General features: G+C 35.4%; 1 protein-coding gene across 6 annotated transcripts in view; it reads right to left on the minus strand.

Moving 5' to 3' along the window:
• INPP4B (inositol polyphosphate-4-phosphatase type II B) overlaps nucleotides 1-9,086 on the minus strand; it is a 353,637-nt gene extending 344,551 nt beyond the window's left edge. For all 6 annotated transcript variants that reach the window (XM_060095092.1, XM_060095079.1, XM_060095076.1 and 3 more), the window contains exons 1-2: nucleotides 8,996-9,086; nucleotides 6,718-6,762 (exon numbers count right to left, since the gene is read on the minus strand). In XM_060095092.1, the coding sequence (XP_059951075.1) occupies nucleotides 6,718-6,762; nucleotides 8,996-9,086 (136 nt within the window). The remainder of the gene's footprint in view (nucleotides 1-6,717; nucleotides 6,763-8,995) is intronic.
• Between the last annotated feature and the right edge of the window lie 5,364 nt (nucleotides 9,087-14,450).

Raw genomic sequence — 14,450 nt, forward strand, 5'->3', positions numbered from 1 at the left:
CTCAGCCCATCTTCTATCCTACTACTGTCCTAATCTGACCTTGGCATTCCAGTAGCCCAGCAAATGGTCCTTCACTATTTGCCATTTCCCCTTTTACTATGAGCCCAGATCAGCTCATAGCTTGGTTTCATGCCTGGTCAAACCAGCAACCTGATTGACTATCCTTGAACCCCAGTATTTCCATTCTTAAAACCCTATTACCTATTGCGCAAGTATATACTATAGCCTGCCCCCTCCTGCTGGGAAAGTCAACTGGGATTTTTTTTTTAAAAACCTTTTTTTAAAATTGAAGTATAGTTAATTTACAATGTTGTGTTAGTTTCAGATGTACAGCAAAGTGATTAAGTTCTATATATCTATAACTATATCCATTTTTTTGGATTCTTTTCCATTATGGGTTATTATAAGATATTGAATATAGTTCCCCATGCTATACAGTAGGTCCTTATTGTTTATCTATTTTATTTATATTAGTGTGTATATGTTAATCCCAAATGCTGAATTTATTTATCTCCCAGGCTTTGGTAACAATAAGTTTTTTGATGTCTGTGAGTCTCTTTCTGTTTTGTAAATAAGTTCATTTGTATCATTTTTTAAGATTCCACATGTAAGTGACACATGATATTTGTCTTTGTCTGACTTACTTCACTTAATATGAATCTCTAGGCACATCCAAGCTGCTGCAAATGGCATTATTTCATTCCTTTTTATGGCTGAGTATATTCCATTGTATACATATATACCACATCTTCTTTATCCATTCGTCTGTCAATGGACATTTAGGTTGCTTCCATATCTTGGCTATTGTAAGTAGTGCTGCAATGAATATTGGGGTACATGTGTCTTTTTGAATTAGAGTTTTCTCCAGATATATGCCCAGGAGTGGGATTGCAGGATCATATGGCAACTCTACTTTTAGTTTTTAAAGGGAACTCCATACTGTCCTCCATAGTGATTGCACCAATTTACATTCCCAGCAACAGTGTAGGATGGTTCCCTTTTCTCCACACCCTCGCCAGCATTTATTATTTGTAGACTTTTTGGTGATGGCCATTCTGACTGGTGTGAGGTGATACCTCATGGTAGTTTTGATTTGCATTTGTCTAATAATTAGCAATATTGAGCATCTTTTCATGTGCCTGTTGGCCATCTGTATGTCTTCTTTGAAGAAATGTCTACTTAGGTCTTCCGCCCATTTTTTGATTGGGTTGTTTGTTTTGGGTTTTTTTATATTAAGTTGAATGAGCTATTTGTATATTTTAGAAATTAATCCCTTGTCAGTCGCATCATTTGCAAATAACTTCTCCCATTCTGTAGGTTGTCTTCTTGTTCACCTGGATCTTACATTTAGTATGGATACTTTCCAAATCAGCATCTGCAACATGCATAAGTCCCTTTGGACACAAAGAGGCCTTCCTTGACCCTCTATATTCAAAATAGTCCCTCTGAAATGTAAACATTTTTCGATATTTGATTATATTAAGGAATTTTTATCAATATTTTTAGGACTAATAAAGGTATTGTGGTTATGTTTTGAAAAAAAATTGAACAGAAACAAAAACAAAAATAGTCCTTCTGTTACCCAAGTCAACTACCTCTCCCCCAAGCACGTTCTAGATAGTCACCCTGTTTCTGTCTACATAGAACTTAACACTACCTGAAATTACTTTATTTATAAGTTTTCTATGCTCCTAATACACTTTAGATGAGTGAATTACTTGCACTTGTTAAGGATTTCACTCCAGCCTTCACGTCCCCACATTCCTATCATAATCGACACCGAGGCTGTTGACACGTATAAAATGTGTGTTTTGATGTATGCTGTGTCTGGCTTCCAGTAGGTATCAGTCATGAACATGTAAGTTATTTAAAGAATGTGACTTCAGAGTGTCAAATAAAAAACACAAGAACCACATGTACACACATATGCCATTCCCTCCTGTGCATTAACATGCATTAGTGACTATTCCCTTGGATTTATGGTATGTGTGGTGTCCATATAAAAATATGAAAACATATTCTTCTAAGTATTCTATTGACTTTGGAGATAGTAAGTGGAGGCATGACAATAAACATTATAAGCATAATCAGGTGAATAAACTTAAGAAATAGTTCATAGGAATTTCTTTTCTTTCATATCTTTGTCAAATGACTCACCTCTATACATATTCCACAGTGGTTTCAAGAAAGAAATGTTACCAGATTGTAAGAAATGATCCCTCTTCTTAAATGCCAGCTTTGTTGAAATGAAAACAATTTTATTAGACTGTAAACAAAATCTGTGTTCTTTTGGGTTTTTAATTATTTTTCTCTTTGTGAAAATAAAAAGGGTATCAATGTACTCAAGTGAAACAATGAAAGACATGTGGAAGCAGAGTTGTAGGTGTAAGAGTGAATTATAGAATTTAAATGCAGTTAACCACTAGAAATACAGCTGACAATGGGCATGAGATACTCATTTTATCAGTACATTCTTATCTTGTACTATTTTTAGCTGATTAGCTTGCTCAATTGACTAAGCATTTCCTAACTTGTTTACTTAGATAAAGATGTAGCAGAGGAAACTCAGCAAGATATGATTTTATAGTGGCATATAGACAAGGCAGAGACAAATCCTGATGGAATATAACTCATACAAAGCAATATGACACCTACAAAATTAGTGTGGCTGTTTTCCCAATTTAAAAAGCAAGGCCATACTAGAGAATGGACTTGAGGATATGGGGAGGGGGAAGAGTAAGCTGTGACAAAGTGAGAGAGTGGCATGGACATATATACACTACCAAACGTAAAATAGATAGCTAGTGGGAAGCAGCCGCATAGCACAGGGAGATCAGCTTGGTGCTTTGCGACCACCTAGAGGGGTGGGATAGGGAGGGTGGGAGGGAGGGAGATGCAAGAGGGAAGAGATATGGGAACATATGTGTATGTATAACTGATTCACTTTGTTATAAATCAGATACTAACACACCATTGTAAAGCAATTATACTCCAATAAAGATGTAAAATAAATAAATTAATTAATTAAAAGCAAGACCATTGAAACTCTCGATTTGTTTGAATGGTACATAACTGATAATCAAATATAAAATAAAATTAGTTGGATGGAGAAACAACAAGGTCCTACTGTATAGCACAGAGAACTATATTCAATATCCTGAGATAAACCATAATGGAAAAGAATATATAAAAAATGTATATACATGTATAACTGAATCACTTTGCCGTACAGCAGAAATTAACACAACATTGTAAATCAACTATACTTCAATTAAAAAAATTCCCTCCCCCAAAAGAATTTAGTTGGAAAATTAGGTGGAAAAAAGTCTCTTACCTTGTTTGCTCCATTTTTTCCTAGATTTTTTTTTTTGTATTAAGATGCTTTGCTTTCTTTCTGATTAAATAAACATGCACATTCTTAAACGATGACAAAAATATTTAAGAAACTATTATTCTCTGATTTTTAATTATGAAGTGAGGTCAGCTAAATAATAGGTGAAATCTTGAATAATTTGTGAGAGTAAAAAAACTCAAAGGAAAAAAGAGACAAAAATATACTGTAAAACCTACATGGGTTTAGCTGTAATCTCCTTGAAAGAGTAGTTTTTTTCAAAAACTTTTTCAAGAGATGGTACAGTTAATGATCTTAAAGTGCTAAGAAACATAACAAACAGTTGGGAACTACATCTTCCAGGATCAAGAACACAGTTCCCTGAAGATTATAAATAACCTTCTTTTGTTTACTTGTCAGGCATTTCCTACCATATGATAAAATAAAATTACCTGTTGTTAAGAATTCTGCTGTATTTTTTGAATAGATATGAAAAAAGAAAATTAAGGTTTGTTTTTTTAAATGGGAGGAATATTATTATGAATAAATTCTCAGAGCTGCTCATCTCTGAGATTATGATTCAAAGCCAGAAATGTAAGTGCCGACAGCATTGTTCCCAAACTTGACTGCTCTTTCAAAAGAGTTAGTATAGTTAGGTCTTTGAACAAGATAAATAACTTTAATTGAAATAAAAGACAGGGGGAGGGGGAAGGGTAAGCTGGGACGAAGTGAGAGAGTGGCATGGACATACATACACTACCAAATGTAAAATATATAGCTAGTGGGAAGCAGCCGCATAGCACAGGGAGATCAGCTTGGTGCTTTGTGACCACCTAGAGGGGTGGGATACGGAAGGTGGGAGGGAGACACAAGAGGGAGGGGATATGGGGATATATGTATATGTACAGCTGAGTCACTTTGTAATAAAGCAGAAACTAACACACCATTGTAAAGCAATTATACTCCAATAAAGATGTTTTTTAAAAAAGAGAAAGAATATACATAAGTCTTAAAAAAAAAGAAAAAGTATATATTAATTGTTTGGTGAGAGTTATGGGATCTTCAAGGATCCCCAAAGGGCAATTTAACTGGGAAAAAAAAAAAAAAAGAAACATAAGACAGGTATTTGGCCCAGGCATTCTGTCTCCATGTTTGACTAACAGCCTCCACTCCAATTGCTTCTGCCCAGTTCAGATTCCCCCTGCTCTCAAGATGCAAGTAAGAAAGCTTTCTCTGTGTTTTGAAATACACCAAATTAGTCTAACAAATCTTCATTTTTCAGAAGTCCTGATAAAAAGGTAAAAAATGAATTTCTTCTCTTAAAAATAAAAGATGAGTAAATGAAGGCTCAAGTAGCAAGAGTCAAGTTGTCAGTGAATCAAGAGGTGCCTAGGTCTTCTTTGCTACTTGGCTCCCTTTCTGAAAAATGAATTCTTTCTATATCTGACATCTGAGAACTCTCTAGAAAAATAAATAAATAAAGTATAGCTTTATCAGTGGTTGTCAGGGATTACAGGAGAGAGGGGGATGAATAGTTAGAAGTCAGAGAACTTTTAGGACAGTGAAGATAATAAGTGTGATACTATAATGATGAATACATGTCTATACATTGTCCAAATCCATAGAATGTATCACACCAAGAATGAATCCTAATGTAAACTATAGACTTAGGGTAATAATAATCTGTCACTGTAAATTCATCAACTGTAACAACTGTACCACTCTGGCAGGGGATGTACTTTCTGTTCACATTTGATGTGAGCTTAAAACTGCTCTAAAAATAAAATCTATTAGAAAGAGAAAGAAAACAAAACCAAAAAATTATGATTATTTCTTTTCAATAAGTTATGCTTCAAAATGCAATATTTTGAGCAAAGGATATAAACTTGAAACCGATTTCATTATATAATGAAAAAGTATATTCCTAAAATAATTGGGACTTCAAATAAGTAAAAACTACTGCAGATAGTGGATGTATATATTTCAATTTTCCCATAACTATATAAAATATGTAGATCAATATTTAAAGATTTGGACACTAAAATGTATCTGGTGTCTGTATATGAAATTGAATACATGCATTTACAATTCTATAAAACTTCATACAAATAAAATGTAAAGATGTTGGAGCCCTTTCAAAATATTTCAGAACAGTGAGAGAGGGGGAAAAAACACTCTCTGAATAGTTCATAGGAATCATATATCTACCCCCTTTAAATACCATTTTGCAGCTAATTCCCTAATAGCACTTTGTAGTCATACCTGATTCAAACACAAAGCAGCTCCCACTCACTAGCTAAGTAGTGGACCAGCCTCAGGGTACACATTTTTTTTTAAACCACTGATGTTTAAGCAAAAAAAAATTGTGTTGAAGTATAGTTGGTTTACAATATTGTAGGGGTGCACATTTTTAATAATTCACCCTTGACAAAGTTACAAATTTCTACATGCGCCAGATCTTTAGAGTTGCTTAAGCAAGTTAAAGCTTTGAATTAAAATTAAACTCTCAAAGTCAAGGATCTCTCCACAACATCAAGATGGAAGAGTAAGGGGATTGGGACTTCTCTGGTGGCACAGTGGTTAAGAATCTGCCTGCCAATGCAGGGAACACAGGCTCGACCCCTGGTCTGGAAAGATCCCACACGCTGCGTAGCATCTAAGCCCATGTGCCACAACTACTGAGACTGCATTCTAGAGCCCGCAAGCCACAACTACTGGAGCCCACACACCACAACTACTGAAACCCGTGTGCCTAGATCCCGTGCTCTGCAACAAGAGAAGCCACTGCAGTGAGAATCCCACAACTGCAATGAAGAGTAGTAGCCCCCGCTCGCCGCAACTAGAGAAAGCCCGTGCCCAGCAACAAAGACCCAATGCAGCCAAAATTTAATTAATTAATTAATTAATTTTAAAAAAGAGTAAGGGGATATTTTTGAGTGAGTGAGACCAAAAGGGGGCATGAACCTTGTAAATGGCAGAAAGGAGGATAAAAGAAAACTCTACATGAGCCCAGTCTCCAGCCCAAGGAGTAGATAATTAGACACATGGATTTTGAGAAATGTTGATTAGCTACAAAATCGGGTCAGTGTCTAAGAATGAGTGCTGGGCACCAGATGTACGGAGAGAAGACCTGATTGAGAGGCACAAACCCATCACCACTGAGCCCTCAATCCTTGGGTCATGAGCTGACCTGCTCCACAGCTCAGATTCTTTACTAATAAATTGGGGAAAATAACACTTACCTTATAGAATGAAATTTTTTCATAGAACGATATTCATGAAAGTTTATAAAATATATAATAAGTAACATATCTAAAGTTCTAAATTATATGTACAAATAGCTTATTACATTTATAGCTATAAATAAATAAGATGGAATTTCTTACCAAGGATGAATTCCAGCTGAGGTTCATTTGGAGTCTTCTGAATACCTATGAATAATAGGAACAAATTCAGATTGAAGATACTTAACTCATTATGAAAATTATGTCAACATATATTACTTGAAGCCTGCCCAGTATGTATAAATGCATTACTTGGCAGAACAAATAAACTCAGTTAATTGTCCAAACATAAAAGGAGTCGGTTCTCAGGGCAGGACATAATATTTGTAGCAGAACTAGATATGACTACAGATTTGATGGATCTATTTAGCACCATGGCCATAAAAAACTCAAAAAACTCAAAAATATTGCTTTTGTAAGCCACATGACAAATATAAAACATATTTTCAACTGTTTTTGTTTCTTTTGGATACATGTAGACAGAGATGGGACCTTCACAAAGGATGACCTCATCAAAGTCCTCTCTAACATAGATTTCTCTTTCACACCACTCCAACCTGGTGTTAATAGTAAATTATTAATTAAAGAGCTACCTCTGGTTAGGTTACTCAGGACATTATGATGGTGGTTATTCAGCCAACTTACTGTTAGCTCAAATCCGCATTTTGTTAATGTTTCTATTCCTTTTTTGGCAATTAAAAAAATCTATTAACATGGCTAAATGATTGAAGATGAAGTGGGAGGGAAAGTGAGTCTGAGAAAAAGGTAAGGAAATGGGAATGTCTAATGGTTAGAAGGTAGAAAGGTAAGGCTGGGCCAAGTGATAATGTCATAGGTGGACTCTCTAAGACCACACATGGTGAGGGGCTTCCTAAACAAGAGGGCCTGAGGACTGGAATGTCATTTGTAACCACTCATGGTGACTGAGAAATGTAAGAATATTGTAAAAATCTTTTTCTCATTTATTTTTACTGGTGCACCCATCAGATACAATTTAAATTTATTAGCATTTGGTTATGAATATACTGTGTTAACTACAGATTGGCACTTGCCATCTGCCTCTACAAGGATGAAATCATGTGCTGCAGCTGCTGACCTTCAAAGGAGTTCAGGGTGGAGAGCAGAAATGAGGCACTCTGTGCTCTGGGAAAAGCTGGCAGAACCAGCCTTCAGATGGTTAGATATTTTCAGATGACGATTTTATGAGCCCTATTCTTGCATCTCCTCATATCTAGAAAACCACTAAAACCCTTCATGGTGACATCTGCTCCTGGTGACTAGCAGAAACCTTCTGCAAAAAATACGTGCTTGATTGCATGGACTCCCCCTTCACCAAAATCACATATATACTGACCTTTCCCCCTACCTCTTTGGAGATGTTTCTCAGAGCTATCTGAAATGCTGTCTCCCAGGCTATAGTCCTCATTTTGCCCCAAATAAAACTTAACTCACAACTCTCAAATTGTACATTTATTTTCAGTCGACAACTGTTAGAACCACCCCTTTGTATAAAAATCATCCATTTTTTATTTACAGAGTTCACATTTTTTTGCAGAGTAACCATTTATTTTTATATATATTTCCTGCTGACATTTAACATTGTTATGGTTAACAATTTTAGACTTTCCAAGAGAGGTTAAAGTGACAATCATTAGGTATGTCTTTGTTAATTTCAAATACTGTAGGTTTTTTTAAGGGTTATTAACAATCTGCTGTAAGCTCTGACAATCAAATTTCTCAAAAAAACTCATCCAACCAATACCATTTTCTAAAGATTATTTTTATAATATAAATGAAATGAGAAGCTAGGCATATGTTTGCCAGGGTTAAATAACTGGGCAACAAGAATCTTCTGAAAAGAAAAAGACACAATTTATGCTAAACAATCAAACCCAAACTCTAAGATGTTAAGCATGAGAGAAAACGTACAATACTTCCAATGATTTTAATTACTCAAGTAGCACAAAGACAAGTGTTAATGTTCAACTGCAAATCTTGGCCAAATAGTCAAGCTTGCCCTATTTATGTGACTTAGTGCTCTCAGGTATGGCAGCGACAGGCTAAGCATCTAGTGTAACTGTTGTGCCCTAATGCTTTCAACTGAAATGTCTTTGGTTTTAAAGAGAAAATTTCTATGTTCCAAAAAATAATTCCACATGAGATTATAAAAATGTTCAATAGAATGTGTACTTAAAAAGTATTTATTAATGCCTTAATACACATTCAAGAATGATGATTCTATTTGCTATTGAACCATTTCATAGATGATCATCTACCTCACCCAAGATGGAAGATGAGAGGCATATCATAGATTCAGAACACTGAAACAAACAGTGAAAAGGAACAAAGTTAGTTAATTTGGGGATGCATGCATACTCACTTGTGAACTGAAATTCCCCAGTATCATTTGCCTGGGGTGTGGGGAGAAAGTTCTGGCCTTCTTCTGATGCTCCTTCCTCTTTGATTTCCATGATCAACCTTCACAGTTCTTTAAGTCTTCCAAATATTTGTGCCCAAATGTCACTGCCAATGATTCCTGTTTTAATATAGATGTATCTTCACACTAAAGTCCTGATATCCCACTCTGAAATTCTGCATTTAGGAAACAGCAACAGCAAAAATCTCAGTTACTTCAGAGTTCAATATAAAGCTAAGAATTAAAGGTAGGTAGAGCCTACAGCTACCTTCATATGAACTTCTTTCCTGCCTATCCCACTTTTACTTTCAGAAACAATCCACCCAGTTAATGTACCATAAACTCTGGGTTAAATGGGTAATCTCTATGCAATCACTTTATAGTCATACGAGGGACTTCTAAATTCTGAAAGGTATATTATTTCTCTTCTAGTTCATTTTGTAAAATAGCAGATAGCTATATGTACCTAATCTAGCAGCAAGAGCAGATAGCATCTTGTCCAGACATTAGCATGTTTTGCTAAGGCGAATCTTGCTATCATTCCTTCCATTAGAACTGCCCTCTATGCTCATCTCTCCATCCACCCTTGTTAGAACATTGTTCATGAGCACATAAAGATAATTTGGCATGATGCTCGTCTTCCAAGGTGAGCCAATAGGTTGTTCATGGGAGTTTCCAACCTCATCATTATCCATAAAGTCTCTTGCTGCTCTGTCTGACAAAGGTTTAATTGTTTAATGATTGGGGTATACAGGGGAAAGAATGAATAACAATTCTAAAAAGCTAAAGCTCCAAGGGAAATGAAAATAATGGCAAAATGATGAAAATTAGCATAGGGAAAGAAGCCTCCAAGAATTTAATACCCTGTTGCACAGGCAGCCTCAAATAGTATCTGATTCATTTTTATATTTAGCATGTTATACATGACCAAGAATGATTAGCAAAAAAATCAATGTTGTTTTAAATCAAGTTACCAGCTGAATTAAAATGTAGAAAAATCTTTAAACGTCTACCCAATGCTGTTTAGTGAGATAGCAGCAGTAGAGTTTGGTTTGGAATACTGATTTGGTTTCCAGCTCCACAAGTCCAAAAACTCACTCTTTGTTGTTCTTAACAAAAGCGGCTTCATTTATAATTCAGCTCTAGTTTTTAAATATCATCTGGCAAAAATTAAATCCACAAAGCATCTTGAATCTTTAGAAATGATTACAAAAAGGTTGCAGATAAATACACATTGGCTTCCAAGGATACAACTAGAAATACTTGCTGGGGTAAAGGGCCATAGAACTATCAATAAGACCAAAACCATCAATTTGATAATTATATTTTATTTATCTTTTTAATGAGTTATAGTTCATGTACATTATTATATAAGTTATCGGTGTACAATATTGTGATTCACAATTTTTAAAGTTAGAGTGCATTTATAGTTACTATAAAATATTGGCTATATTTCCTATGAGGTACAATATATCCTTGTAGCTTATTTACTACATAATAATTTGTAACTCTTAATCCCCTACCACTATATTGGAAATAAAAGCAAAAATAAACAAATGGGACCTAATTAAACATAAAAGCTTTTGCACAGCAAAGGAAACCACTGACAAAATGAAAAGACAACATACTGAGTGGGAGAAAAATATTTGCAAATGATATGACCGATAAGGGGTTAATATCCAAAATATATAAACAGCTCATAGAATTCAGCATCAAAAAACAAACAACCCAGACACAGACTGGCTGAATGGATATAAAAACAAGACCCATATATACGCTGTCTACAAGAGACCCACTTCAGACCTAGGGCCACATACAGATTGAAAGTGAGAGGATGGAAAAAGATATTCCATGCAAATGGAAAGCAAAACAAAGCTGGAGTAGCAATTCTCATATCAGACAAAATAGTATTTAAAGTAAAGACTATTACAAGAGACAAAAAGGACACTACATAATGATCAAGGGATGAATCCAAGAAGAAGATATAACAATTGTAAATATTTATGCACCCAACATAGGAGCACTTCAATATGTAAGGCAAATGCTAACAGACATAAAAGGGGAAATTGACAGTAACACAATCATAGTAGGGAACTTTAACACCCCACTTTCACTTTTGCCAATGGACAGATCATCCAAAATAAAAATAAATAAGGAAACACAAGCTTTAAATGATACATTAAAAAAGAAGGACAATTGATATTTACAGGACATTCCATCCAAAAACAACAGAATACACATTCTTCTCAAGTGCTCATGGAACATTCTCCAGGACAGATCATATCTTGGGTCACAAATCAAGCCTTGATAAACAAGAAAATTGAAATCGTATCAAGGTTCTTTTCCAACCACAAAGCTATGAGACTAGATATCAATTACTGGAAAAAATCTGTAAAAAATACACACACATGGAGGCTAAACAATACACTACTTAATAAGCAAGAGATCACTGAAGAAATCAAAGAGGAAATAAAAAAATACCTAGAGACAAATGACAATGAAAACATGAAGACCCAAAACTTATAGGATGCAGCAAAAGCAGTTCTAAGAGGGAAGTTTATAGCAATACAATCCTACCTCAAGAAATAAGAAAAATCTCAAATAAACAACCTGACCTTATACTTAAAGCAATTAGAGAAAGAAGAACAAAAAAACCCACCAGGTTAGCAGAAGGAAATAAATGATAAAGATCAGATCAGAAATAAATGAAAAAGAAATGAAGGAAACAATAGCAAAGATCAATAAAACTAAAAGCTGGTTCTTTGAGAAGATAAACAAAATTGATAAACCATTAGTCAGGCTCATCAAGAAAAAAAGAGAGAAGACTCAAATCAACAGAATTAGAATCAAAAAGGAGAAGTAAAAACTGACACGGCAGAAATACAAAGGATCATGAGAGGTTAATACAAGCAACTCTATGCCAATAAAGTGGACAACCTGGAAGAAATGGACAAATTCTTAGAAAAGCACAACCTTCTGGGACTGAAACAGGAAGTAATAGAAAATATAAACAGACAAATCACAAGCACTGAAATTGAGACTGTGACTAAAAATCTTCCAAAAAACAAAAGCCTAGGACCAGATGGCTTCACAGGCGAATTCTATCAAACATTTAGAGAAGAGCTAATACCTATCCTTCTCAAACTCTTCCAAAATATAGCAGAGGGAGGAACACTCCCAAATTCATTCTACGAGGCCAACATCACCCTGATACCAAAACCAGACAAAGATGTCACCAGGAAATAAACATACAGGTCAATGTCCCTGATAAACATAGATGCAAAAATCCTCAACAAAATACTAGCAAACAGAATCCAACAGTGCATTAAAAGGATCATACACCATGATCAAGTGGGGTTTATCCCAGTAATGCATGGATTCTTCAATATACGCAAGTCAGGGGCTTCCCTGGTGGCGCAGCGGTTGGGGGTCCGCCTGCCAATGCAGGGGACACAGGTTTGTGCCCCAGTCTGGGAGGATCCCATGTGCCACAGAGTGACTGGGCCCATGGGCCGTGGCCGCTGGGCCTCTGCGTCCGGAGCCTGTGCTCCGCAATGGGAGAGGCCACAACAGTGAGAGGCCCACGTATCGGAAAAAAATGCAAATCAATCAAAGTGATACACCATATTAAAAAACTGAAGAATAAAAACCATATGATCATCTCATAGATTTAGAAAAAGCTTTTGACAAAATTTAACAACAATATATGATAAAAAGCATCTAGAAAGTAGGCATAGAGGGAACTTATCTTAACATAATAAAGGCCATATATAACAAACCCACAGCCAACATCATTCTCAGTGGTGAAAAACTGAAACCATTTCCACTAAGATCAGGAACAAGACAAGGTTGTCCCCTCTCACCACTATTATTCAACATAGTTTTGGAAGTTTTAGCCACAGCAATTAGAGAAGAAAAAGAAATAAAAAGAATTGAAATCGGAAAAGAGGAAGTAAAGCTATCACTGTTGGCAGATGACATGGTACTATATATAGAGATCCCTAAAGATGCTACCAGAAAACCACTAGAGCTAATCAATGATTTTGGTAAAGTAGCAGGATACAAAATTAATGCCCAGAAATCTCTGGCATTCCTACACTAATGATGAAAAATCTGAAAGAGAAATTAAGGAAACACTCCCATTTACCACTGCAACAAAAAGAATAAAATATCTAGGAATAAAACTACCTAAGGAGACAAAAGACCTGTATGCTGAAAACTAAAACACACTGATGAAAGAAATTAAAGATGATACAAACAGATGGAGAGATAGATCATGTTCTTGGATTAGAAGAATCAACATTGTGAAAATGACTCTACTACCCAAAGCAATCTACAGATTCAATGCAATCCCTATCAAACTTACCAATGGCATTTTTCACAGAACTAGAACAAAAAAATTCAGAATTTGTATGGAAATACAAAAGACCCTGAATAGCCAAAGCAATCGTGAGAAAGAAAAATGGAGCTAGAGGAATCAGGCTCCTGGACTTCAGACTATAATAAAAAGCTACAGTAATCAAGACAATATGGTACTGGCACAAAAACAGAAATATAGATCAATGGAACAGGATAGGAAGCCCAAAGATAAAAGCATGCACATATGGTCACCTTATCTTTGATAAAGGAGGCAGGAACATACAATGGAGAAAATATAGCCTCTTCAATAAGTGGTGCTGGGAAAACTGGACAGCTACATGCAAAAGAAAGAAATTAGAACACTCCCTAACACCATACACACAAAAAAATTCAAAATTGCTTAAAGACCTAAATGTAAGGCCAGACACTAAAAAACTCTACAGGAAAACATAGGCAGAACACTCTATGACATAAATCACAGCAAGATCCTTTTTGACCCACCTCCTAGAAAAATGGATATAAAAACAAAAATAAACAAATGGGACCTAAGGAAACTTAAAAGCTTTTGCACATCAAAGGAAACCATAAATAAGATGAAAAGACAACCCTCAGAACGGGAGAAAGTATTTGCAAATAAAGCAACTGACAAAGGATTGATCTCCAAAATTTACAAGCAGCTCATGCAGTTCAATATCAAAAAAACAAAAAACCCAATCCAAAAATGGGCAGAAGGCTTAAATAGACATTTCTCAAATGAAGATATACAGATTGCTAATAAACACATGAAAGAATGCTCAACATCATTAATCATTAGAGAACTGCAAATCAAAACTACAATGAGGTATCACCTCACACTGGGCAGAATGGCCATCAACAAAAAATCTACAAACAATAAATGCTGGAGAGGGTGTGGAGAAAAGGGAACCCTCTTGCACTGTTGGTGGGAATGTAAATTGATACAGACACTATGGAGAACAGTATGGAGGTTCCTTAAAAAACTACAAATAGAATTACCATATGACCCAGCAATCCCACTACTGGGCATATACCCTGAGAAAAC

This window comes from Mesoplodon densirostris, chromosome 1 (assembly GCF_025265405.1).
Source record: "Mesoplodon densirostris isolate mMesDen1 chromosome 1, mMesDen1 primary haplotype, whole genome shotgun sequence".
In the NCBI taxonomy this organism is placed as follows: Eukaryota; Metazoa; Chordata; class Mammalia; order Artiodactyla; family Ziphiidae; genus Mesoplodon; species Mesoplodon densirostris.